Source organism: Lethenteron reissneri, chromosome 51 (genome assembly GCF_015708825.2).
Source record: "Lethenteron reissneri isolate LAM-NWPU_2019-01 chromosome 51, ASM1570882v1, whole genome shotgun sequence".
NCBI classification, from domain to species: domain Eukaryota; kingdom Metazoa; phylum Chordata; class Hyperoartia; order Petromyzontiformes; family Petromyzontidae; genus Lethenteron; species Lethenteron reissneri.
In genome coordinates, this window is record NC_083829.1 from 11951738 (window position 1) to 11978850 (window position 27113).

At 52.1% G+C, this 27113-nt stretch overlaps 1 protein-coding gene across 2 annotated transcripts in view; it reads right to left on the minus strand.

Annotated features, from left to right (window-relative positions):
* Window positions 1-1659: 1659 nt before the first annotated feature.
* LOC133355399 (hepatocyte growth factor receptor-like) overlaps window positions 1660-27113 on the minus strand; it is a 48021-nt gene continuing 22567 nt past the window's right edge. For both annotated transcript variants that reach the window (XM_061572673.1, XM_061572674.1), the window contains exons 5-20: window positions 24279-24455; window positions 22877-23028; window positions 21378-21525; window positions 20275-20417; window positions 18855-19037; window positions 16955-17051; window positions 16149-16400; window positions 15449-15598; window positions 13182-13341; window positions 12327-12791; window positions 11714-11794; window positions 10270-10451; window positions 9171-9280; window positions 8295-8460; window positions 7077-7213; window positions 1660-6280 (exon numbers count right to left, since the gene is read on the minus strand). In XM_061572673.1, the coding sequence (XP_061428657.1) occupies window positions 6064-6280; window positions 7077-7213; window positions 8295-8460; window positions 9171-9280; window positions 10270-10451; window positions 11714-11794; window positions 12327-12791; window positions 13182-13341; window positions 15449-15598; window positions 16149-16400; window positions 16955-17051; window positions 18855-19037; window positions 20275-20417; window positions 21378-21525; window positions 22877-23028; window positions 24279-24455 (2820 nt within the window). In that variant the 3' untranslated portion in view covers window positions 1660-6063. The remainder of the gene's footprint in view (window positions 6281-7076; window positions 7214-8294; window positions 8461-9170; window positions 9281-10269; window positions 10452-11713; window positions 11795-12326; window positions 12792-13181; window positions 13342-15448; window positions 15599-16148; window positions 16401-16954; window positions 17052-18854; window positions 19038-20274; window positions 20418-21377; window positions 21526-22876; window positions 23029-24278; window positions 24456-27113) is intronic.

The following is a 27113-nucleotide window of genomic DNA, read 5'->3' on the forward strand; positions in this document are numbered from 1 at the left end:
CTCCCCGTGATTGCGTGGAATTTTCTCTCGGTCCTCCGGCTTTTCCCTCCATACTTTAGAAACATGCGTTGAGAGTATTTGGCTGATATACATTTCTACATAAGCCACTTCGATGAGCTATCACTTGTGGCCAAGTCGCGTCTGAAAAATAGCTGCTACATGGCTCAGTGGGCTTTGCCGGAAAATAAAAAAAATAGTTTAGTTGTTGGTCTCAGTGTGGCGCCGTGATGCAAGACACAGCCTCACATTGACCAACAGAGGGCGCGCGTGAGTTCTGGTTCCACAAGTCTGCGGGAGTATTGTGTGCACCGCACGCGTATTTTGGCTGCCCAAGTGCCATATGACAATTATTCTGCAGCAAGGTGTGAATGGGCGCCATGTACGCCATGTGGTTAGAGGCCTTGATCAGAGGCGCCAGAAGTCCTCCCAGGGTATCTCCTGCGGCGTGCGTCTTGGACGCATGCGGTGCTCGTGTGCGCGTTGTTGTTGTTGTCACCCCTTGCGCCCGAGGTACAATTTGGTGCTGCATTCCACATCTGTCCCCGTATGCTGTCGTTCCCCACTTCCAGTGCGGCACAGATTCCTATTCAAACAGGGCCCACACTTGCGTTGTGGCACAGGTCTTGTCCACACCGTGCACCTGTATGCTGAACTTCTTTCGCGCCGTACGTAGCCAACAGTGATCCTCTCTCACCTCGCTCCCCAAATAATCCCCATCCCCTCTTAGTGGATGAAAAGGGACGGAACGCGAGTTTCTTAGTCCCGTTGTTGTATTTAACCTGTTAATACTTGTATCGACTGTTTTCATCACAGGTGTGCCCCATGTGAGCCCTGCTACGGCTCGTGTGTAAACCACCGCAGCGACGTCGCTGCGTGGCCATGTGCTGCGAACGTGTTGACGGGTGACTGCTGCGCACACCACGGACACTCTTGTGAACAGTAATCATCGTTATAATCGATGTTTACAAGTTGCAGCGTCAGTCATGCAAACATCATCTCACAACACTGCACAATCCGCGATACACTCCGAGGTGTGTGTGCAGATTAAGATGTATTCAGCCAATCGACGAGTGATGGCGCGTGTGAAAGAAACCCCACAACATTCTAGGTGGCAGCAATCTCCCCGATACCGATGGAGACAAGTCCGCATTTTGCCGGACTGAATGATGAGCCAGGCGATGGCACCACGCGTCTCGGCGAGGCAGAAACACTCCATCCCTGACCGACGGAACAAGTCCAGATGTTCACTCTACCGCCGTCTCCTGGCAAGCCCTGGGGTACGCACCTCGACTTCCACGGGAAGGGAATTGGTGCGATCCACCAACGCTCGCTGCCTCCACCATGCTGACTCACAGGCCACGTGCAGTGTAGCCACCACCGCCACGCAGTTGGTGTGCTACCGACTTTCACTCGAAGGCACCACACAAGGTCTATGTTCTGTTGATCTACTGAGATGAAATAGGAGTTGACAGCAGCCCATCACTTTTGCACACCCGAGATTGTGCAGTAAACATTCAATTTGACGAAACATTGTGTACAGGTACATAAGAGTGTTGCTTGGATCAGTTATACACTCATTTACCTCATTATCATTCAGTAGCCTTTTACAAAAAACATGCCACACCAACACAAGCAGTGCCATCCCAGTGTTGTGTGGAAGTAAACAAGTGTTTATTGTGCAGGTACACTTTCCAATGTAGTTTACAACTAGTTTATCCTAAATCTAAAGACACCAAAATATGAAACATCCTTTTATAAGCAAAATAATCCACAGATTGGCTAATATCTAATATACAGTATATATTACCTATCCGTACAGAGCTCTCTTAATTCACATTCAATGAAAACTATATTCTCAATCGACCTTCAAACTAACGTTCAATCAATTATATCTCACAACTTAATTTTGTACCTATAAAGACATTCAAAGATCAGACAACAATCAGAACAGACCTCCTGCATTTCAGCAATTAAATACATTTCAGAAGAAGCTGTAGCACGGCACAACACTTCCCGAAGTGTCGAGTAATTTTTGAGATCATAAACGGTACGGTTCAATTAGCGGCGCGCTCCTGCTTGTGAGCTACCCGTCGCGACACCACCTGGAAGGGAGTCAAATCTAAAATGTTCGGGCAGTCCTCGGGCTACGAACCTAATTCGTTCCCGAGACCCGTTCGTAAGTCGAACGGTTCGTACGTCGCAACACAAAACGCACTCGATTTAAATTCCCATAGGTCAGTGTTATGAAATGTTCAAAAGGAATAATTGTTACACTCATAATTAGGAATATTGTACATTTACATGTAACACTGTAACAAGAAACTGTTTAGTAAATAAAACATAAAATAAAGTAGCAAGTGCTGTAAGCGAGCAGCGCCTATGAAGGCCGGCACGGCACACGAGGGGGTGGGTGGCCAGCAACACGCCCGACTGCCTTTGTCTCCCCAGTGGCGATGTTTACACACCACACCAGGTACTCATTTGAGGCCGAGTCGACCTAGGGGAGGCCCAGGTCCCATTCAGATATTCGTCACTGGTGTTGATCCTGGGCGGGAATTAAACTTTGGCCGCCAGCCTTGACAGTCTGTAGGAGCAGTGCTGCGAGCGAGGAGCACCGACAAAGGCCGGTAACGACACACGACGCGGTGTGGCCAGCACCACGCCCGGCCGCCTTTGTCTCCCCAGTGGCGATGTTTACTACACACCGCACCAGGCTAGCTACTGGTGGTGGCCGTGAGCAATAAACGCGCTAACCGCTACACTACCGCTCCCCACACACTCACAGTTTCACACACATGCACGCACTCCCATGGCAAGGCCCACTCATTACATCTCGCGGACGGTTCCCGCTCTGAACAAAATAGTTCCGCGGTTCAGTTTACAATTGTGAGTTCGCGTTGTAAGTCAATTTTTTTTATATTTCATGGAAGCTGGTTCGTAAGTACGTGTTCATAAGTCGAGAGTTCGTAAGTCGAGGACTGCCTGTATGGAAACATAACAATGGAAGAAAAGAGAAAGACTGGGAAATAAGATTAAAAGGATTCGAAAATAATGTAACAGGAGCAAAGAGTGAGGAGAGATGAAGATGGGGAAGACGAGGCTACGGAAGGGCCCCTCGAGGGTGGTGCTGCGTAGAGCGGTGTGTGTGTTCACAGTGGGCGTGGCAGGGAGGGGTTCGAAGTGGGGGTGGCCACGTAGAAGTGACGTGAGTTACGGGAGACTTGAGCTGATCGAGACAGATGAACTAATCTGTTACTGGATGCATGCGAAGCTACGTGGCGCTGCTAGTGCACATACAATACAATTTGTTTCAGCATAACAAACAGTAAAACATATATAGGAAGCCCTCGCTATACATAATGATTTCCTGGGAAATGCTACTGAACTCCAAATTACTTAAATCAAACTTATGTTTCATAGATGTATTAAAATCAGGGGTTGTGTTACTAACCGATATTTCTGGAAAAACTAAATGTGACTAAATGTCATGAAGTGTACACAAATGCATTTGATCATTAGTTGCCATACATTCTAACTAGTACTAAAGACAAATACTTGGATAACACTTAGGAGAGATTATTTAAGAGCTTGCTAATCGAGACCTCTTGGGGTGAGACGTGGTGGAGTTACGCAGACAAAGGGGCAGGATCACGTGCCCCTTCATCTGACGATGAAGCTGGAGCAGTATGCACCAGAGGAAGCCGGCTCTCTCCTCTGGTCTCTTCTGGCTTGATTGCAGAACGCTTAAAACATCTGTCCAAAGACAGCTGGACAGAATGTTTCTACTTTTGCTGTGGGTACGGCTCCTCGTTGTAGCGGATGCCACTGGTTAATGTCCTGTCTCTATTCGGCTCATCCTCTCTAAAGATGTCCATTGCTACTTCCAAATGAATAAAAGCCTCTTGACAATCTTCTTCAAGTGGATATTCGTGGTGGTGGTGGTGGTTGAGATGGTGGAGGTATCGTTTAATTGGCCTCTTCCTCAGCTCGTTGTTGTTCCAGATCCTCATTTCATAGCTCCTCAGCGTGGGACTCGAGCAACTCCAGCACATTCTCCAACTCCTCCACACCGTCAAGTCCACAGCTTCCCCCTGCCATGTGAAAGAATCTCCTTTCACATGGCGGAGGGCTGTTCAGTGGTATGCGCTACACACAGTGTGGTATTATATCGAAGAATGGTGCGTTTTCGCCGCATGTGTTCTGAGTAATTATTGCGCAATTTGCGAAACATTACTCTTCAGGAAATGTGTTCCCTCATTAATCGCCAACGAATATGCAAAACAGCATATAATGCTGCAACTTATAGCGTGGTATTCCTGTACGGAAAATAAGCAGCAGGGAAATCACAGAGCATTTAAAAGATAGGCTACACCGAGTCACAAATAGACAAATAGTAAGCAAACAAGAAATCTGTCTAGATATTAAACTCAGTTCACTATTTGTCCAATGGCCTATGGGTTTTCCACAGCAACATTCCACGGGATATCTTTCTTGACGCAAGCCAACTCTGGACGAGTTTCGACTTTTTGAGTCACCAGTAATGTCAGGCCTGTGAAATCAAGGGCCACTGGGGTTCCAAGTGTCATAGCGAGAGATCTTCACGGTGAAGCCCCATCACGCCGAGTGTGCCGGAGTTTGTCTCTTGCAATCAAATCGGCCGAAGAGAAATGTAGTTTCACTTGGAGAGATGGACTGCCGTGCTCACCGTGACCCTTTGTGACGATGAACAATGTAGCTTGTTTAAACAATATACACATGTAGGTTACATGAAGCTGGAACGTGACACCTTCAGAGCAAGCTGTAGACCATATAAATATTAAATTTGTTCTCAGTGTCCTCGAAAAAAAGAAAACGATATATGACTGCAGGATAAACCGTTAACGTATGCTAAGTGTACATTCCAGAGTCATACATTCTACCCAATACAATTTATTTTGCACTCCTATCGTTTTTTGTATTGTTTGTTGTTGTTACTTGCTGACCCACTCCTAATGGACATCTGTGAAAAAAATAGCTTCATAGCCCATCGGATTTCCTTCAGGATAAATAAATATTCTAAGAATTCTGATTTGGATAATTAGCATGTACAATGACTATGGATACATGTGGATGACACCACCATAATATTTGCACAGTGTTCAGTATTTCGATTTTTTCTTGCTATGTAATTCCCAAGAATGTATTGACCTTCAACTGACCACAATCTGTAAACCTTAAATATTAAATGTCAATGCATATTGGCAAAACTGCTTTCCATTAATGAGTAATTACGTGCAGCATTTGTTGACTTGTTCAACGGTTGTGGAATCGTATTAATTCAGCCCCTCTACAGTTCAATCGCTACGAGATTGGACACGTGACTCCGCTCACAAATGAATCATTATGTGTCATGGAGAATGTTCATACTCAATAACACCTCCCTTCCATATTTGTTTTTCCACATTAAAAAAAAACATTATTTAACACATCCTATCAGCCAAACGGCCTTCTGGGAGTGAAATTTATCAGCAACAGCATTGGTTCAATTCAAGCAAACTCTGGATTGATTTTGATATTGAATGTCTCATTTGCAGAGACAGGCTTAATTCAATGCTGGTGAACTGGCAGCTGTTCATAGGCAAGGGACGCTTCTATGAAGATAGGTCCTCATTCGATACAAAACTACACCAGTTAAATGTTCTGTGGCAGGGGCTAGAGTCTCCCCATAGGATAACCACAGTTGACGACACCACTCACCGATACATCCTAGGCCTCACGGTATGGGTGGTTTTGCACTGGTTGTTTGCCGTGTGGAGCCAAAATCAAACCAAGGCATCAGAATCCGTTTTGGGTCTAAGCAAGGCCAGGAGCGGGCCTAATGACACATCCACTGCACGTGACGTCAGTCAGGACACCGAGGTCACGGCGTCAGCACGTCGGCCACACGCGCCTCAACTTGCTCACACGTGTGTGACATCACAGCGGCACGGCTCAGCCTCTGCAGTGGAGAAAACAACCCGGCCAGCAGAAACGTTGGCTAGCCGCGGCTCTGGCGCAGCTCGGTCGTGCGGAGGAGAAGGGGCTTTAAGAGAGCTCGGTGACCGCGGCGACTGGATCGGTATCGGCGGAGGGCGAGGCGGCGTAGTGCGGTGGCGACTCCAGGTTGACGTAGGCGACACGCAGCGTGATGTAGTGGTCGCCCATGAGGCACGACTGCAGCAGCTCCAGGCGGCTCACGAGCTCAGGGAAGTCCGGGCGATCCCCGGCGGTCGGCCCCCAGCAGTCCAGCATGAGCACGTACCTACAAAGATAAACCAGTTAAAATAATCGTCACCGGTGTTGGCCGTGAGCGGGAATCGAACCCGGGACAACAGATTCGTAGCGCAGCACGCTAACCGCTACACTTCCGCTCCCCACTTAAGCGCACACAACAACCGCCATTCGCCACTAAGTGGCGGTGACGTCACCACGACGCTTGTGCCAGGCTATGTGCACGTTGAGGCCACGTGAAGTGTCGAACGCCCGCTGGCAGGAGGTCACGGGACAGACCCAGGTGCCACGGGTCGATTGACTGGGATGACTGGCTGATGCACCACCTGTGCCCCCTACTGTGCCAACTTGCTGTGCTTTAGCCACCCGGCGCTCCGCTCGTTGTTGTGAGCGTCCCTCCTCCGCCCTCCGTTGTTGTTGGAGGGCGACTGCCTCCAACTGGCCAGTAGCGTCCTTCACGAGCCTCCTCCACAGAGGCCGATCCTGACACTGCTGGCACCAGTCATCGGCAAGTCCACTCAGCTCCACATCCTCCTGTACCACATCACTCCATCTCTTCTCTAGCCCGTGTCGCGCCCATTTAGCCCCTCATGTACGTCTGTGTTGAGTCGTGCGTGTGCGCGTTGAGGCACGTGTGTGCGTGTGTATGTGTTTGTAGAGGTGCCTGTGTCTGTATGTGCGTGTACGTCTGTGTTGAGTCGTGCGTGTACGTGTGCGCGTTGAGGCACGTGTGCGCGTGTGTATGTGTTTGTACAGGCGCGTGTGTGTGCGTGTACGTCTGTATTGAGTCGTGCGTGTGTATGTGTGCGCGTGTGCGCTGTGCGTACAGCTCGTCGGGGCAGAACTCGGGCTGGGGCAGCCGGCGGCCCTGGCGCAGGAAGCGCGCCATGTCGAATGGGTCCACGTCGGGGTAGGGGGGCGCCCCCCGGGTCTGCAGCTCCCACAGCAGAACGCCAAACGACCACTGCGAGGACAACAAAGACAACGATCTCCCGTGTAGCCTTGGCAGACTGTTGGGGCGAGCGCCATTGGCGAGCACCTCTGAAGGCGGCACGGCGCACGAGGGGGTGGCCGGCCAGCACCACACCCGACCGCCTTCGTCTCCCCAGTGGCGACGGGGACACACCGCACCAGATACTCATTTGAGGCTGAGTTGACCTCGGGATCACGTGTGTATGTACGCACACCGCAGGTCACAACAACCCACCCACCCACACGCTCGAGTGTGTGTGAGATGTGTTTGTATTTTGAGACGCGGGTGTATGTGTACTATATGCACGTGTGTACAGTATATTCATACACGTGTGTGTAAATGATGCATATTTGTGCATGTAAAGTTGTCATGCTTTAAACGTTATCTGAATCCCATGTGACATTTTCTAACCTTCTTGCTCAGTTTAACAAATAATTTTGCAGAGACCATTAATTAAATTGCAAGTATTACATCATTATTGCATCACTCATTATAGCAGCAACCTTTTTCAACGTTTAACATAGTTTCATTGTTTAGCGTCTGACGTTTCGCCCCACGCGCTCGGTAAGCCCTGGGTATGTGGAGCGATGGTCAGACATCGTCTGAAACTCATGGCAACTAACCCAAAAACACAATGGCGAGCGTTGACAATCTTCAAGTGAAATTGATCAACATGTAATGCATTTGTTTCCCATTAACACTGGGTTTCGTTGTCAATCTTAACATGATTTTTGGGTTAGGCACTGTAACGAACTCGCCAAACTCGTGTTGTGAAGATGCTTGATGCAGTTGCAATCGAAGCGTCATATTTAATTAAAAAAATGTTCAACATACGAAACCGTTGACGACGATAAAAATAAATAATTACAGAGGGGCCGGAAAATTGCACATTTCTGGCAGATGGCGAGATGCAACATTGACAATTGGCGCTTTATAACGGCGATAAAATTGCAATGGTTAACTTGTGTCGGGTGGAGGAGGGTTTCACGGCACAAAACCGGCCAGTTCATTATGAGGCTGAAGCCCAACCAAAGCGTTGTGAATTAATTTTGCCTATCCGAAAGTCACTCACCACATCCGACTTGGTGGTGAACCTCTGCGTCTGCAGGCTCTCCAGCGCAATCCACTTGATGGGCAGCTTGGCCCGCTGGTGGTTGCGGATGCTGTAGTACTCCTTGTTGTAGATGTCCCTCGCCAGCCCGAAATCGGCCACCTTCACCGTGTAGCTCTCGTCCAGCCTGCGGGCCGGGTGGTCGCGACAGCCGACGCACGCATCAACCGGTGCAATGTAACACGGCCACACGGCCAGTTCTATAGTACTGGTGGCTGAGGCAAGGCTGAGAGCATTGGACGACCGTGCAATGTTTCCTCCATCCGTGTAGAAGACTTGGTCCACCAGACACTGACTGTTTAACCTCAACCACCACACTGCAGGTCACATCATCCTCGCTCACCCACTCACTATCCACCCACCCACCTACTCACCTACCCACCCACCTATTTACTTAACCAGGTGGGTGGGTGATTCTAACCACAAATCCCTGCAACAAGCGCTGAACACGCTACCGCTGGATCACATCACCAGCGTTTGCGCATTCGTTCGTGTTTGACTGGGTGCCATATCCATATACATATCACATAAAGGTCCAAAATCCAACAACCATGAAGGGTCTTACAAGTAGAATGCACAGATTTTGTTCTTAAAGGGAAAATAAAACATGTGACGGCTCCTCCCAAACGTGCCAACTCTACCGCCGAGAAAGACAAGGCCAGAGGCACCGGCGTGCAAATCCCACCGCCTCGGAGTTCCCCTCCGAGTTGCGCGCCGTCCGAACTCGGGACGCGCGTCGCCGCTCCGCCATCGTCACGGGGACAGAATCGTGGAACTGTGAAGGAAATATTTTTGAAAAAACCACAAGTGGCAGTATCGCTGTGTGCGCAAACCCACATGCAGTTCCTGGCAGCCAGGTCTCTGTGCACGAACTTCCTACTGGCCAGGTACTCCATGCCCCGAGCCACTTGCAGCCCAAACCCGATCAGGTCCTTAACCGTGGGATTCTGTTCATAGGAAGGCAAACACAACCCACAAATAATAACATTAATTATAATAAGGGCAATCACACGGCGCTTGCTGAAATAATTACCTCGGCATCTGAAAGCGACTTACGTCACATCTCGTACAAACATTCGAAGGGCACCCCCGGTGGCAGCTGTCCCCGTGCGGCAGAAGGTGACTCGGAGCCTGGCCTGCGAGCAAGCATCAGTCTGCCAGTGGGGTGGTGGGGGGGCGACGTGCTGCGTGTTTCCCAAGCGAGTCACTCGCAAGTGATTTTTCTACTTTGGACCGTGACGTCGGCACACAACGGCGGACTACGCATTTCAAATGACAGCGTCAATCACGGGTTCTTTAACGTCCAGCAGACGGCGCGTGGTATTCTACAGCTTGCCCCACCGCAGTAGTATCTAGGATGGCCTGCCAGATTCGAATCACGAACCTCTGAAACGAGTGGTGAACGTGCTGCCGCTGGACCACGATAACAAATTGGGTTTCATAAATAAAAGTGGATTCTCACTGAAAACGAACGTGGGTCGACAGGCCTCTCCTGGTTACAACCCAAAGCTCGTGGTGGAAATTCCACATTTTTTTCCCCCACTGGCTCAAAAGGGATTTCTATTTTGATGTCTTCGCTCCGATTGCTATTTGGTTGGTTGTAAACTGGTTTCCATTTATATTCTTGTTTTTTTCGGTAAAGTCACGTAGAAGGGAAATAATAAAATTCTTCTACGTGACTTTACCGAAAGAACCAAGAATATGAATCCCTGCGGTCACGAAAGCTTTAAATCGAAATTTGGTTTCTATTTGTTTCACCGTTTTATTTGGTTTTTATGTTTTCGCTTTCGTCAATTTGGTGACCCAGGTCAGTTCAATCTTGCAACTTAAGGCTCTATCCTGGTCTCTTGAGTTCTCACCCGGTTAAACATTTGTTACCGAAATTTAAAAGCTCGCGAGGACACAGCCTAGAGGAGACCGACGCTGAGGCACCCACGTGCGTCTCCTGCCGCAGGAAGTGCCCCAGGTCTCCGTGCTTCATGTAGGGCAGCACCACGAGCGGAGTTCCGCGTAGCGGCATGCAGATGCCGAGCAGAGACAAGACGTTCTCGTGCTGGAAGTTCTTCATGAGCAGACCCTCCCTCAGGAACTGCTCCACCTCCTCAACGTCCGTGATTCCTGTTGGCCCAATAAAAATCGTCATCAATAACGTCGTCGGCAACGTCAACGTCGTCGTCGGCAACGTCATCGTCAACAACGTCAACATCGTCAACAACGTTACTATCGTCAACAACCACCACACTGCACGTCACAACATTACTGCGATCGTTATCAGCGTCGCCATCGCCAACGCCGTCGTCAACGCTGCCACCAGTGGGAACCACGCGAGTGCTATCGTTGGTGCGCACCGCGACCGCTACCGTCACGAGTCACAAGACTCTCAAAGTGGCATTGTCAGTGATGGGTACGTGGATGGGAGAACACGCCAATCCCGGATATGCAGATTCCACAACAGATTTCACAAACGGAGTCACCAGTAACACGATCGTTGTAATGTTTGTATTACTATTACTATAATCCTTACCATGATGGGCATCCTTAAAACAATATTCTGATTAGTGCTGGACACAACTGCATTTGCCAATGTAATTTGTAACTTTCCTCCTTACTTATGTATCGATAGTTCAATTTCAATGTGCAATTGTATTGAGGGACTGTGTGTTGTCTTGTTGTTGATTCCCTGCCTTGTCCAAACTTAGGAATTGGTATGCTTATGCAATTTCAACTTACATACTTTATCTATTTTATATATTTATTTTCTTTCCTTTCCTATACGTTGCACTGCTATTGTGTGTTTGTATTGTTTGTTGTTGTAACTTTCTAACCTGTCCCTGTTGGACATTTGTGAAAAAGAGCTGCCTAGCCCAGCAGATTTCTCCAGAATAAATAAAGATTTTGATTCTGACATTAACATCGTCATCAATCATCAGAATCAATTAATGAAGACCATCAATATGATTACATTCATAATCGTGATCAATGGCACACCCATCATCAATCCACCATCATCAGTCTAATCAACTCAATATCCCCACAGCATCACCATTACCACCACCACCAAAACCATCTCAATAACATTCATCGACACCGTCATCATCATTAGCATCGGTGAAATAATCATCATGACTATCAATGCAATCATCATCACCATCAAAGCTCGTCATCTTTAATCATCAATCATCCTCACCACAATCACAACCGCTGACCTCACAGCTGCCTATGACAAACCTGGAATGCACGGGGGTCACCCAACTGAGCGCTATTCGGGCAGGCTCAACGAGACGTGACGAGAGCACAGATGTGGTCATGGGTGCAAGCCGACTACATTTGGATGCTCGCCTACGTGGAGGCGGGCGCACCGCGTGTGAACGCTCACTCACTGCTCAGGGACTTGACGGCGCAGCGCACCGAGTGGCCCGCGTTGTTGGTGAGCACCCCGCGGTACACACAGCCAAAGTGACCTGGAGCACAAGGGGTACGGGAGCACGGCCTCCGTGTTAAACAACAATGACGACGGCAACTTGTCACGGGCCACCACCGCACTGCGTCCGCTCACCCTCGTAGGCCGAGAACGGTTCAAAGGTGCAAGGTGGAACCACAAACGAGCCGGGAAAGCAGCGGACAGGAAGAGAGCCGTCACCAACAATTGCCCAAGCTTTGCGGTCCTCAATATATAATGGTGTTATTGGTTTTACGAGTGGGAGGAGACCAAAGCACCTGGAGAAAACCCACGGCGCGTCAGCACACTTTATCACGTCTGCATGATACCGCATATAGTTTTTATAAACCTGTTGATCGGATAAGAGAAATATAAAGCACAGAATACAGTCTTATTAGAGTAATGCCTACTACAAGGCAGCTGAGTAGCGGGTCCGGAAATAGTGCGAAAAATTCATCTCTACCACCGACGCTGTGGGTATCGCCCAGTAACGCTGTGGGCAGAGCAGCAGCCCTCACCGCGTGACACTGTGGGCGTGAGCTGTGCTGCGCTACCTTTCCCGATCATCTTGTCCACCTGCAGGTGTCCCTCCAGGATGAGCAGGTGCTTGACCTCTAGGAGGAGGTCGCCGTCCAGGCACGCGTGCTGCTCGCGCGGTTCCGTGCCGGACCCCTCCGCGGTGAGCGCCCTCGGCTGCGGGGGCAACGGGCGGCACGGGACGGGGCCCTGGCCGTCGTCGCCGTCCGAGTCGACGGTCCTGTCCGTCGCGTAAAGCGGCGACGTCGCCGAGCCCGGGAAGCACGGCAGCCCGGCGGGGCCCGCGTCTCCCCCGCCGCGCAGCGCCGCGTAGACGTTGTCGTGTGCGAACGAGCGGCGCTGGGCGGCTCCCGGCGCCGCGTCCACCCGCGGGGCCGGAGGTCGCACGGAGGGACGCGGCCGCCCGGGCTCCAGGAGCGCGCCGAGCCGCGTGCCGGGCTCCGCCGCCGCCGCGCCGAAGCGCGGCCTCGGCTTTCCACCGCCTGTCGCCGACCGCGAGCTCCGTTAGTTTGCCCCGCGGCGGCGACCTCGCACCTCGGCGATTGCAACGACGATCGCGACGAACGCAAACGAACATGCCGCGATGATCGCGATGGACGGTGGCGATGACGACGGTGGTGGCGGCAATCGATGACGTTGTTGATGCTTACTCTTAGGTTTTTTCGGTAAAGTCACGTAGGTAAAATTTTTTTTATAAATAACAGAAATTATAATAGGAATAAAATAAAATAATATTATTATTTAGTATTATTTATTATTTATTTTTACCTACGTGACTTTACCGAAAAAACCTAAGAGTATGAATCCTTGCAGTCTCGAAAGCTTCAAATCTAGAATTAGTTGTTGATGCTGATCATGACGACGAGGCCTACCAACGACGCCCCTCTTCTTTAGCAGCAGCCACAGCAGCACGAGGCATCCCAGCAGCAGCACGGTGACCGCCAGAGAGCCGGTCAGCCAGAACACGGTGTTGGGGACCGGCTCCGCCAGCAGCAGCCACCCCGGCTCCAGACGCAAGTTCCCCACACGCACCTGGACTCGCACACGAGGCCAACGGGACTGCTGGACACCCTCGAAGCAGAATTTAAATTTCAACCTAAAACGCACCGCCACCGCCACGCGACGTTCACCGACTCTGGAAGAGAGAGCGGGAGGACGAATCTGCGGCGGAGGTGCCACAAGGAGCCACGGACAATCGCGGAAAGGCGGCCAGGCGATGAGCCGCGAACAACAATTGCCCGAGATCTGCGGTCCTCTATGTATATAAATGTTTGCAGCCAAGAAAGGCGTGTTTAAGTGTGGGAAGAGACCAGAGCAACAGGAGAAAACGCACGCATGCGAGGAAGCAACACTCTTTCCCATATAAACGGAACAGGCTTGCTGTACCGCCAGGGTATAACACCTCAAAGCCCACAGGAAGGGAGTGTCACAACATTGGTGCCTCCACCGTGCTGGGTTACAGGCCACGTGCAGCGTAGCCACCACTTTCCGCGTTCCCTCACGAGGGATTTTAAAAGTTTAATATTTTATCCATAAGAGGTTTTTTGGATAGATATATATATAAATGTGTGTCGTTAAATCTGCCACTACCTGGCACAGCCAATTACTAAGGTTTGTCACGTAAACAAAACATGGCAGTTCTTTACTAGTGCAGCACACAAGTGTGTTGGAGAGTGAACTCACAAAGTTTACAATTCGAGTACGGCGTTTCGCCAGTAATTACCAGCAGCATCATCAGACGACAGCCAGAGTTGGGGAGAAATCCTCCAGCTAAGGGCTTAGAGGGATAAATGTGATGTCATCACTTGTGAGCCAATCGGGTGCGAAGGCCGGGGGGGGGGAGGTTAATGTTGCATATAAATTACAATGGTTATCCATTTACCGGTTGGGTTATTCAGTGGGTAATCAACATACATTAGGCATGTACATTATGCATGCCTGTATATTCTGCCATTTTTGGGTGCAAGAAATCGCGATACCTGTTGTCTGCTCAAAGTTAATCACCATCCACGTATGGTGACCTATATAGGCATGCAGTTAAAACCCAAAAACCTCTATTATGGATAATATCGATCGCGAAAACCTCCGTGTTAAACTTAAATAGTTTAATAATGAAAAGATGCCGGGGACAGTGTGAGGCGTAAGAATAAGGATTTTAATTTGTTTGTTGCTTTGATGGCAGGTCTCCAGGCACTGCAAAGTGCAGTCAGAAAAACGCGGCACCTAGGTACGGTACGTCCCCACACCTGTGATGTATTATTATTTATATTAATGCTCAGTGAAAGTGTCTCTCTGCTAAAGTGAATGTAACGGAATGCTCTTTTAGTGGCCGTGAGCCAGTGGTGCAAGTTCCACATTGCCATGGCAGGTGCGAATCTATCAGCAAGACGTTCACTCGTGGTGAATAAATATCAACGACGGCCTCTCCACGCGATCGCCATCGTTCACGGTCTCCCAAAGCCACGATCCATATCGCCCCCCATACTCGGGCTGACTTTGTCACTCCCGTCTCCCCGGTGATCGTCCCCACTGGTGCTACTTCAGCTGCCAGTCTCGGACACCGACCGCCGCCATCCCTTCGAGCGACGTGCCCCAGCCAGGGCCCCCTGGCTCTCCGTCTCGTTCATCGCCACAGCGCGTCTCTAACGTACGTCCCCCTTCTCGTCTCTCGTCGTTCCGAGCGTGCATCTCTCCACGCTTTTTCTCTTTAGTCGGTGACTGTGTTTGTAATTCGTATATCATGGCACATTGATCTCATGGACCATCACGCAAACTCAGGTCATCCTCGCAGCGGCTTTTAGCTAACAATCGAACAAAGACGGTCGCCGCATCGCGCTCTTTCAGACGAGCTTCTGAAGCCGTCCAGAAAGCTCGACCTTCCGATATCAGGAAGCCACTGGAGCCATGCACTTTTAAATCATCTGTATTGAAAACTTATTTCTTTAGAACTGCTTTTTGTATGTAGCATGTTGTCCTTCCCCCGCATCTCTGATTAGCACGGTTGGCTACGTACGTACCAACGTACACGTACATTTGTACATCGCTCTCATTAACGAGTCCAGCTTGTCAATAACGCTTCCAACCTGACGCCGCTCGCCTCTCCGCGTCACCGTTCTCAACCCCGGACCGCGAGCGGCACCTGTACGGCGAGGCCCTCGGGGCCCGAACGGAGCCCCGGCGGGACCGTGCAGTTGATGAAGTTGGCCGACAGGCGCACGTCAGTGCAGGCATGGCCGCCCAGGCTCACCGCCACCTCCTCGCTCGTGGCCGACAGGTTCAGGTTCTGGCCCTGCATGAGAAGGAGAACAACGCGACAATGGCTGCCGTCTAAAACTCAACAGATCCACCGGGAAGGGGGGAGGGGGCTGCCTACCCCTATTTCTATTTATCACAGAAAATATGTTTAATGTTTTATTTTTCTAACGAATGTAAGAAATGTAAGGCCTTTAATAAAAGGCTTGACATTTTGTGGGACCGCCCCAGAGCTCGCACTGCCGCATTGGATCCCAAGATGTAGTTCCGCGATATCCACTTCCGTTCTCTAGCGTTAAAGGTTGTGGGGAATATAAGTAACGCAATAAATATGCAGACAACGCGCCCCCTTCCTCTATCCGGCTTCTCCCACGTAACTTGCATTCTCCGCAACGACGCTCATGATTTATTTCTGGCGATGTAACAACGCGATGGAAGCAACCGGAAAGAGTGGAAGACCTAACAGAGAATGGCTTGACGACGACAGAAGAAATTGTTGCCGCATGAATCGTGATGGTGATGATGATGATATAACAACGTGGCGGTGGCTCGCCTTCCCCCCACGTGGTAGCCGTGTCGCTGCCCACCTCCAGGCTCAGCGTGCGGACGCCGCTCCACATCCGCAGCAGCCTCCGGCCGGCGGCGTCATCGTCGTCGCGGAAGGCGGCGAGCGCCGGGTCGGCCACGTAGGAGAAGGGGAAGGCCCGCGGGTCGCCCATCGCCAGCGACACGGTGGCCGTGGCCGGCAGGCGGCGCGGCTTGCCCGCGGCGCTGCCGTTCGGCGTTAGCGGCGGTGCGATGCAGGTCATGACGTCGCCGTGCGCGGTCGCCTCGCAGGCCTGGGGGGATGGGGGGGGGGAACGAAGATCTGGGTGACGCGGGAGGCGGGACGGAAGGCGCCATACGTGGGGACGTGAACAGAGAGGGTGACGGCGGGGGGAGGCGTGACGGCGGTGAGTCTGCGGCAGAAGGGACGAGTTCCAAGTGATCTCTTTATTGTTGGACCCGGGGGGAGACCCGAGAGGTCATTTGCAAGGGTGACCTGAGTCACAGCAAAACAACAAAAAGCAACACGAAGCAGTCGAACCGTGAAGTCAACAAACATTTTTACGGTCCAGGAACATAATAAATCGTATATATGGATCAGAAAAAAGTTTTGCTGGCTGGTGGGCAGGCGAATGAGTCGGGTTTGTGCGTCGCGCTGATGTCACACCTCCCCCACACCAACCCCCCCCACCCCCCCACACTGGGTACTCTAGTTTCCTTCCACTTGTATAATAAACACACCCTTCATTAATTGGCTGAAAAAATCTTAAAATAAACACCAAATGCAGAACCTTCCTGAACAAGAGTCGCTGATAACGATGATGCTGTTGCTGCCACCGATTCTCACCGCTCTCAGAAGCTCGTCCGTGTCGAGGTGCACGACCAACTCGGGGCTCTCCACCGAGTCCAGGTTTACTCCCCGCACAGTGAGGACTCTCCCACCGCTGCCATCGCATTCACGCAGAGGGAGACAGAGCTCGCGAGACGAACGCGGCGCCACTCGGCGCGCGCGGACAGCCCCCACCATGCAGCCACGGTGGCTAGGAGATGTTAACTCCCTCTCCTGGCATGCAGAAAGTCGTGGGTTCCATCCCGACCCTGAAGCCTGCTGTATATTTGGAGTTTGCATGTTTTCTCTCCCAATGATCGCGTGTGGGTAGAGAATTTGGCTGCAATACATTTCCACGTGATAAGCCACTTCTTTGAGCAATACCTTGCCGCTAGATCGCTTCTAGAAACAATCTATATAGTTCAGTAGTCATAACCTGGTAACATAAAAAATAATATTTTAGTTTAGCCACCCGCCCCGGCTGGTGCCACATAGTTGGGGCTGAGATACGGGCTGTATTGTGGGGAGAGTGAGTGGTGCTAATGTTGGCGTAAGGACCGATGGCCGATTGCATACAACCATACAACCACCTTCTCTGGAAGTGTCTATTCACAGGCCATGTGCTGCGTCACCGTGTGCCGCGCAAGGAGAGCCGTCACCGGGAGGGGGTTCTGGATCGATCGCGGGACGTTTATTATTGTTAACGTTGTTTATAGAGTGGAATTTATATTTTAATGAATCAATATCTGCAGGACCGTGCATCCCACCCGCCCTGCCCGCCACCGCGCGGCATCGCCGTTAGGTAGCTGCCGTGACGTTCAACGCATTGGGGGCACGTGGGGGAGCAGCGGCGCCGAGCTACAAACTTCCCACGGGAGGGGGGGGGGGGGAGATGGAGGGGTAAGGGGTGGCTGTCCCAAAATGTCGAGCTTGTTAAATAGGGCTCCCCCACATTCTTAGGGCCTAAGTTGATAATGACATTAATTCATGATGAAGGTCACCCTGATTTCTTTAGCGAAAATATATCAGTCGTTGAGTCTCAATGAGTGGGAGCGCCACTGCCCCCATCAGCCCCCTCCCCCGACTCGTGGCCCTCCTGGACAGCCACTTCACAGTGGAGTTAATGTGGTGTGTGAGGTGTGCGTGGTGTGTGTGGTGTGTGAGGTGTGCAGGGTGTATGTGGTGTGTGTGGTGTGCGTGTGGTGTGCGTGGTGTGTGGTGTGCGGGGTGTTCGTGGTGTGTGTGGTGTGCGTGGTGTGTGGTGTCTGTGGCGTGCGTGGTGTGCGTGGTGTGTGTGGTGTGCGGGGTGTGTGTGGTGTGTGTGGGGTATATGTGGTGTGCATGGTGAGTGTGGTGTGCGGGGTGTGTGTGGTGTGAGTGGTGTGTGTGGTGTGCGTGGTGTGTGGTGCGCGTGGTGTGCTCGTGGTGTGTGTGTAGTGTGTGGTGTGCGTGGTGTGTGGGGTGTGAGTGGTGTGCGTGGAGTGTGTGGTGTGCGTGGTGTGTGGTATGCGTGGAGTGTGTGGAGTGTGTGGATTGTGTGAAGTGTGTGGTGTGGAGTATGTGGAGTGTGTGGTGTGTGTGGTGTGTGTGGTGGGCGTGGTGTGTAGTGTGTGTGGTGTGTGTGGAGTGTGTGGTGTGTGTGGTGTGTGTGGAGTGTGTGGAGTGTGTGGTGTGTGTGGTGTGCGGGGTGTGCAGTGTGCTCGTGGTGTGTGTGGAGTGTGTGGTGTGCGTGGTGTGTGGTGTGCGTGGTGTGTGTGGAGTGTGTTGTGTGCGTGGTGTGTGGAGTGTGTGGTGTGCGTGGTGTGTGGAGTGCGTGGTGTGTGTGGTGTGCGGGGTGTGTGTGGAGTGCGTGGAGTGCGTGGTGTGTGTGGTGTGCGTGGTGTGTGTATGTTATGCGGCGCGGTGCGTGGCGAGGCACCTGGCGGCGCTCACGGAGGGCTCCAGGGCCAGCGCCACGGGGTCCGGCGCGTACTTGAAGGAGGCGCCGTTGGGCATCGTGCGCGTCGCCCCGTCGATCTTCAGCGTCACCTCGTGTCCCACTGGGACGCCCGCCACGGCCGCCTCCGGCGGCGTCACGCACTCCAGCAGCTCGGAGCTCACCCTGCCCACGGCACGCGGCACGGAACGTCGGGCTGGCGACCGGCGTGGCGTCGGAACACGAGCGCGGCCACGGACCGCGCGGTTTACTCGGCACGGGGCGGCGAGGAGACGCCGTCTCCTTCGCCTGACATGCAGGTCGCGTGGGTTCGATCCCGGACCCTGACGATGCCTATTGCGTATCTGGAGTGCGCGTGTTCTCTCTCTCTCCCCTTGGTGGCCGAGGGATTTTCTTTCTGTGTTCCTCCAGATTTGCCCCGTTCACGTTTAGAAACAACACGAGCTTAGATTATTCGGCTGCAACTATGAATTCCCACATCTGATGATATAAGCAACTTTGATGAGATATCATAATGTGTGGCCAGGTCACCTTTGAACAAGAGCTAATACCTCAGCGGGCTCTAACCTGGTAAATAAAAAAGTATAGTTTGGAAACCTTCCTAAATCCCCGCCTTCTCTCCTGGCTGACTGACCGCGTTATTCTGTCCCCAATCTCCCCACGTGCGACAAGCCTGCGGCATCTTCAGGTCGGTGTTATCACCCTTTGCCAACAGAAGGACGGACGAGGCATCCCTCTCCATGGCAACACATTCTACCGTGTCCTACATTTAAACTAAATAAGTGATCAAATAAATAATTGGACAATTCATCTCCTTTCCAAATCCACCCCTCCGCCCAGTCAAATAAAAGTAAATATTCACAGATTCCGTCAACCACACGGCCTTCTGAGAGTGCATCATCTCAGCAGCATTGATTCAATACAAGCGGAACTCTGGAGAGTCACGATGGCAAGATGTTAACAACCTCACTTCGTATGCAGGCGGCCGTGGGTTCGATCCCGACGCTGACGCCTGCTGTATATTTGGAGTTTGCATGTCTCTCTCCCCGTGGTCGCGTGGATTTTTATCTGGGTCATCAAGTTTTTCCCTCCACATTTAGAATCAACATGCTTTTACAGTATTTGGCTGCCATAAATGTCCACGTGATAAGTTACTACGTTGAGCTATCATTTGTGGGCAGGTGGCTTCTGAAAAAGAGATACATAGCTCAGTGGCCTTAACTGGTAAAATAAAACTTAGTTTTATTTTTGAACCAGTTTTGACATTCAGTGCCACATCAGCACTCAGGCTCGCTCGAATCAATGATGGCGAATTGCCAGGGGGCTCGCTCATCCTGTTGCTTATATTCCCCAGGACGCGGCTCGCGACAGCCCTGCGCTCGACAGGCCCGGCGTGCGTTACCGCGTCAGCTTGCAGCTGCTGCCCGTGCTGCCCAGCAGCAGCTGCCTCCGCGTGCCACTGTCGAGGTGTCGCCCCCGCACGGTGACACGGGTGCCCCCCGAAATGGGCCCACGCAAGGGTTTCACCTCCAGGAGCACCGGGTTCTGTGCCACACACAACAAAGACAAAGATTCACCCCTGCCCATATAGCCTTCAACGGACCGTTGGGGCAAGTGCTGTTAAGCGAGCACCTATGAAGGCCGGCATGTCCTCGAAGGAGTGGTGTGGCGAGCACCATTTCCGGCCACCTTCGTCTCTCCATGCTTAAGCACCGCACTCGGTACTCATGTAAAGCACACTTGGCTTAAAGGAACCCCAGGACCTGTTCAGATCTCACTTTCCACCGATGATTTTCATTTCACGAACCACATGCATCCACAAATACAAAGACCCCCCCCCCCCCCCGTGTAGCCTTTAACAGAATGTCGGGGCAAGTGCTGCAGGCCAATGTGACATTCAAAGGGGTGGTGTGGCTGGCGCCACGCACGGCCGCCTACGTCTCGCCAGTGCTGATGTTTATGCACTGCACTAGGTATTCATTTAAGGTGGAAAAAAACATCGGGAAGGCCTAGAACCGGATCAGAAATTCATCACCGATGTTGGTTGGCTGTGAGCGGGAATCGATCTTGTGTCACTGGGTTCGATTATACACACGCACACACGCACACAAAGTTGGTCACGTTTGTTATTATGGAGGTGGTGGAAGTGATAATGATGGTGCCAATGCTGCTGCTACTGAAAATGACGATGCTGATGATGTGTTTGATACGCAGCAATGCTTCATATCCAACACTCGAGTTTGTAAAGATGAGTGGGTGGGTCATTGAGTAGTTGGGTGGGTGGGCCAGTGGGTGGATGGGTGAGTGAGTGGCTGGGCGAGTATGTTGTGACCTGCAGTGTGGTGGTTGAACACAGTGTGATGGACGAGACTAAACAGTCAGTGTCTAGTGGACCGAGGAGGAAACACTGCACGGTCATATAATGCTCTCAGCCTTGCCTCAGCCACCAGCTCCACAGAACTGGCGGTGTGACCGTGTTACACCGTGGAGAGGAGGTTCGCTCACCACAAACTGCAAACCGGAGATGGTGGCCACGCCCTGCTCGGTGAACCGCGCGGCCTGGCTGGTACTCGGCGCCAACTCGTTCATAAACACGTGGATCACCTGGGGCGTCTCCGGACGACCAACAAACGCCTCCAGCCGACAGCACAACCTGCAACACGATCACAAGGGACCCGCGGTCGCAAGGGACGCGCGGACGCACGGACGCACGTTCAGCCTCTTGGTCCACCCGCCTGTGGCGGAACAGTCGGCGAGCGCCTATTAAGGACGACGCAGCACACGAGGGGGGCGGAGCGGACAGCCTCCTTTGTCTTCCGTGTGAATGTGCACAGCCACCTTTTGTCAATCCACGACTGAAAGACAGCCTCCCTGTGAAGTGCGGGTCGTGGCGGTCACACCGCACGGACAACAGTGACACAAAGACAAAGATCCCCTGTGTAGCCTTTAACAGACTATTGGGGCAAGTCGGTGGGTGGCAGCACCACGCCCAGCTACCTTTGTCTTCCCAGTGCAGACATTTACACACTGTACCAGGTACTCTTTTAAGGCTAAGTCGACCTAGGGGAAGCCGAGGATTCAAATATTCACCACCGTTATTGGTCGTGAGTGGGAGTCAAACTTGGGTCACCGGTTTCGTAGCGGCAGTGCCACCGCCCCCCACACATATGCACGGATGACACAGACAGTACACAAACACATACCATAACACAGACGCACAAAATGACACACACTAACGCACGACAACATTATGACGATGGTGGCGGATGATGAAAGACGAAGATGTTGACAATGACCGCACAGTGTTCGCTCGCTCTCACAGAGAGAGAGAGAGAGAACGACTCAGAGGCACGAGGTGGAACCATGGATAACAAAGTTGGAAATGCAACAGTGGCAGTCACGCCGTGAGGCGGCGCCAGATTCGTCCCCAAGCTCTACGGTCCTCTGCATATCGAGGTGTTATTGGCCAATTAACGAGCATTCACATGTGGTGCCCCAGGAGAAGACCTATGCGTGTGAGGGGGCAGCACTCTGTCCCAAATAAATGGGGCAAAAGGAGATGAGTCCACATTGCGCTGCACCACATTCTCCTGGCGAGCTCGGGTATGGCCCCTCCTCAACGCCCACGGGAACGGAATTTCCCAATATTTGCGTAATCCACCAACCCTCGCTGTCTCCACAGTGCTGGGCGAAGGGCAGCGCCGTGGAGCTTACCCACCACTGCTCGGCTGACAATTGATAGTGGTGTGATGATTATAGTCGTGGTGATAGTGGTGATGAAGATGATGGTGGTGGTGATGATAATGCTGATGACAACGGTGGTAGTGCTGATGACGGTGGTTGTTATCTGAATGTGATGATAATGATGGTCATGAAGGTGATGATGCCAAAGGTGGTGGTGGTGTTGGTGACGATGATGGTGATGACGATGGTGATGCTCATGATGACGAAGCCGCTGACGACGACGACGGTGATGATGATGTTGCTGCCTCCGCGAGCCTCACGTGGTCTCGTTGCTGTGCGTGGGCAGCACCAGGCAGCCCGTGCCCCCGACGCGGACCGTGAACGTCCCTGCGAGCTCCGCCGGTGACCGCAGGTGTCTCCCGCACAGCGTCAGCTCCGTGCCGCCCTCCAGCACCGCGCGCTCGGGGTGGAACTATGCGCACAAAGACAAAGGTGCCCCAATCCCCGAGATAACCTTCAGAGACTGTTGGGGGCGAGTGTCGTTGGCAAGCACAGACGAAGGCCGTCGCGGTACGCGGGAGGGCGGCGCGGCCGCCTTCGTCCCACCGCTGACGGCGTTTGTACGCGGAACCGTGTGGGCATTTCATGCTGAGTTGACCTGGGGGGAGGCGCAGGACAGGAGGTGGCCGGGTGGCTCAGATCCTACATTCGAGACGGAGAGCCAGTGCCGTGAATATAATGAGGGTAGTGAACCATAGTTACAAACGGACTCTGAACCATAACAGAGGTTTTTTTGGGTTAGATCGCGACCGGAGGGTCAAGGATCCCCAGCGGCGAGCGAGAGCGGCGGAGGCAAGAGAGAGGTGGGGTGGGAGGGGGAGGGGGCAGGTGGCGGATTGAGATGGCGCCACCCGGTCGGGTGCGCACGCGGACGTTCCGGCGCGCGGCAACTTGGGACAACGCGACGAAGGTCGCGACACCAATTAGGTGACGGGAAACCTTTAATATGGCCGGCTGCATTCCAGGAGCCAGATCGACGGTGCCGCTAGTCCCGAGAGCACGCATTGTCCGAAGGCAGTAGGGGGACGGTGGGGGGGGGGGTCCCAGCGGAGCGCTTCCTCGCCGGACCGCGACCGCTCGCCCGGAACAAGACGAGCAGAGACTGCCAAGTTCGGGGCCGAAACCCGGCCTCTCGATTCGCACCGACGGAAACGCGTTCCGGGGAGGGCCACGGAACAATGGGGGGGAGGGGCGCTGCCGTCGCTCCGGACGACTCCCGCGGGACGCGCCGAGTGGGACGCGCCGAGCGGGACGCGCCACGGTGCGCCGAGGAGGCCAGCAATGAGCAGCGCTGCCGAAAGCATAATGGGGGAGAAGAGCTCGCTTAGATTGAGGTCTCCGCAGCCCAGATCAAAACTGAGGTATCGCCGGTATTTGCGTGCCACTTCGGGCGAGACTTCAGCACCGGTTGATTATCGATAATTATCGCTCGAGTTGGCGACGTCGGTTTGAATATGAACAAGCGCGTCACTCACGGGGGTAGTTTATCATACTTCACCACACCGGTCAGTGCGAGTTTGTTGAAGAGGGGGGGGGGGGGGGTCGCGAGAACCAGTTCGAGATAACGCTCCCCGCCGAAAATAGCCACGGCCGAGATCCCGGAGAGGCGGCGGTGCCGAGGTCGGCGCCGCCGCCGCTCCGCCTCGGGGACAGGGCACGCACCGCGGAGAGGAGGGGCGGGCAAAAGCGGGGACTCCAGGGCGTCCCCGCGAGGCAGTGTCGCTCCGGCACGCACCGCCCGGCGCACCACCCGCAGCCCAGCGAGCGTGGAGCGGCCACGCAGCGGCCGCACTCGAGCAGCTGGCTGCAGCCCGGCCCCACCGCTGGGACCCTCACCACCTACGGGGAGTGGTGGAGGGGGGGGGGGGTTAACGTGACGAACGGGACAGCCAGCTGCGTATCTCAACTCGCATTCTCTGATCAATAAAACAGCAAGATAAGATTCGGGTGTGGTAATCTTGCTGATAGGCCCATGCTGTGAAAAAGAGCTTCATAGCTCATCGGATTCCTCCTGCAGTCTAAATAAAGATGCTGATTCCGAGTCATGAAAGTAATGTGTAAATACAACCACCGCTCCATCAATCACTACGGGCAACATTTTTCAAAGCACACATTTAATGGCTCATGGGCAATTTATTTAGAATTTTTATGATTGGGCTTTTGTGAGTGATGAATGTATTTTTCGGGAAATAAAGTATGCCGTATAAGCGACGATAATCACGATAAAAGGATATTTAGCGAAAACAAACGATGCAATGATTTCGGTTCATACATCGCGCAGTATGTCGTAGTAACGAAGCGGCCACCAGGGAATGGAAAGCGTACAGAGAGTGTCCACCGAGCAGCCAGAGCGATGGGCTCGCTTCAGCAGGAGCCGGGCGCATCCTTGCTTCTTGGGATCATGGGAGGTGGGGTCGACTTGGGGAGGCCTTTATCAGCAGTGAATCGATCATGGTTGACCAAGATATCGTAGCATCGCCCCATTGCAGCAAGGCACGCTTGATCGAGCAATGGGCAGTGTTCATCACTCTTGGAAGGTGGTGAATCCACATGACCAGGGGTCAGACTCCCCATAGGACAACCGCTTTGGCGAGTATCTCCACCAACGCTGCCCCTTCTTCGTGCTGCCCACTTGTAGAGCGTGCATCACCATACAGGGTGTAAAACAAACAGGTGTATGATAAGGCGCCTCCTCTTCCTGCATCTGTCCCTCCAAGTGAACTATAAAGCTATGTTCTTAACACATCGCATCGGCCACACAGCCTACGGGAGCGACTCTTTCTTGTTCACCAGCATTGGTTCAACACAGGCACAACTCTAGCACAGTGTTGATATGCATCGTCTAGTCATCAGTCAGGCTGGGCTTAGATCGATGCTGGTGGACAGCCGGCTGCTTATAGGCAAGGATCCTCTCCGTTAGAAATGAGCCCTAGTTTGACAGATTTAACATGTTTTCAGGAGGGAGGCAAGCGGATGTTATTAAATTCCTGCAAAATCGTGGACAGGGTGGACGCAGCTGCCCTGGCACATCATAAAGTGAGACATTTCATTCCGCAATGTGTTTCGTATTAAAGAGGTCTCGGGTAAAGAAGCTCCGTTTGTTCTCACAATGACAGAGCGGAAATGGCGTGGCAGCTGATGGTCAGGAGGCAGGTGCAATCTAGGCTCTTCATCCACGCCATGTGTGTGCGCATGTCCAGCAGACACATGTCCTGGCACAAATCATCTGATATGAGCTCGAATCTAGACAAGATAGCCCATCAAGAGAGCCTCTCAAGAGACGCATTTTGGCATTTTCTTCCGCAATTATTTATTTATTTATACGCCACTTTCATACTTCAGCCGATGGTCTTGATTTAGCCGCCCGACAGCCAAGAGGGATTTTGTCAGACACGCTCTGCAGGTATCTACCTACGAAAAGTTACATTTATTTTATTTACATCATCTGTAGAAACATCAAACACATATCCTGGCATTCTGACAACCACAACCAATGTCTTTAATTAGAACTTTAACATGCAATAAGTATATGATGGCAGCAAGATGTCTTGCAGCTGATGCCAATGTTCAGGTCTGCTGGCCACAACAAGAGGGCTTCAGGGAGAGATTTCGTGGAAATTTGCTGTTCCTCCTCCTCCATTGAAGGAGCTTAGACTAAAGTGGTTTAGTTTAAAGTGGTTTAGTTTAATATAGTTTCTTTGGGTTAGATTGCATAAATATAAATGTGTTGTTAAACCCGCCACCACCCGACACAGACAATTAGCAAGGTCTGTCACGTAAACAGAATGTCACAATTCGTTACTGGTACAGCGCAGCGGCGTGTTGGAGAGTGGATTTGGCTGTCTGCCTCTTCGTTGTAATTACTGGCGAAACGTCGTACTCAGATGGTAAATGTTGTGGTTTGGCTTTCCAACACACCGGTGTGCTGTACTAGTGACGAATTGGCACGTTCTGTTTATGTGACAACCCTTACCAATTGGTTGTGTCGGATGGTGGTGGGTTTAACGACACATTTATATTTACGCAATATAACCCAACAAAAATGTTATCATGGATAAAGTGCTTTTCCAAGTAGTTTACCGTGTGGTCCATAGTGTGAGTTGCATGGCCACAGTCGCACTGCTTTGGCTTGCCTTTATTTTACTTCGATGAGTCCCTATTTGTCTCTATGGGTCTCTGTATCCCTATGTATCTCTGAGTCTCTATGTATCTCTGAGTCTCTCGATGAGTCTCTACGTGTCTCTATGAGTCTCTGTGGGTTGACTACATGGTCCATCGTTGTGGTGGCTTGGCCAGTCGCACTACTGTGACTTTGTCTTCACACAACATTAGTTCGTAGGAATGGGACGAATGTGAATCTCAAGTGCAGCCTTCACAGAGGGGCTGTGCGTGTCCGTGTGAGTGCCCAATGGAGTCAAAAGGTCAAGAACTCCACGCAGTGCACATAATATATGTATATATTGTGTGCACTGCGTGGAACAGTACCCTTAGAAATTG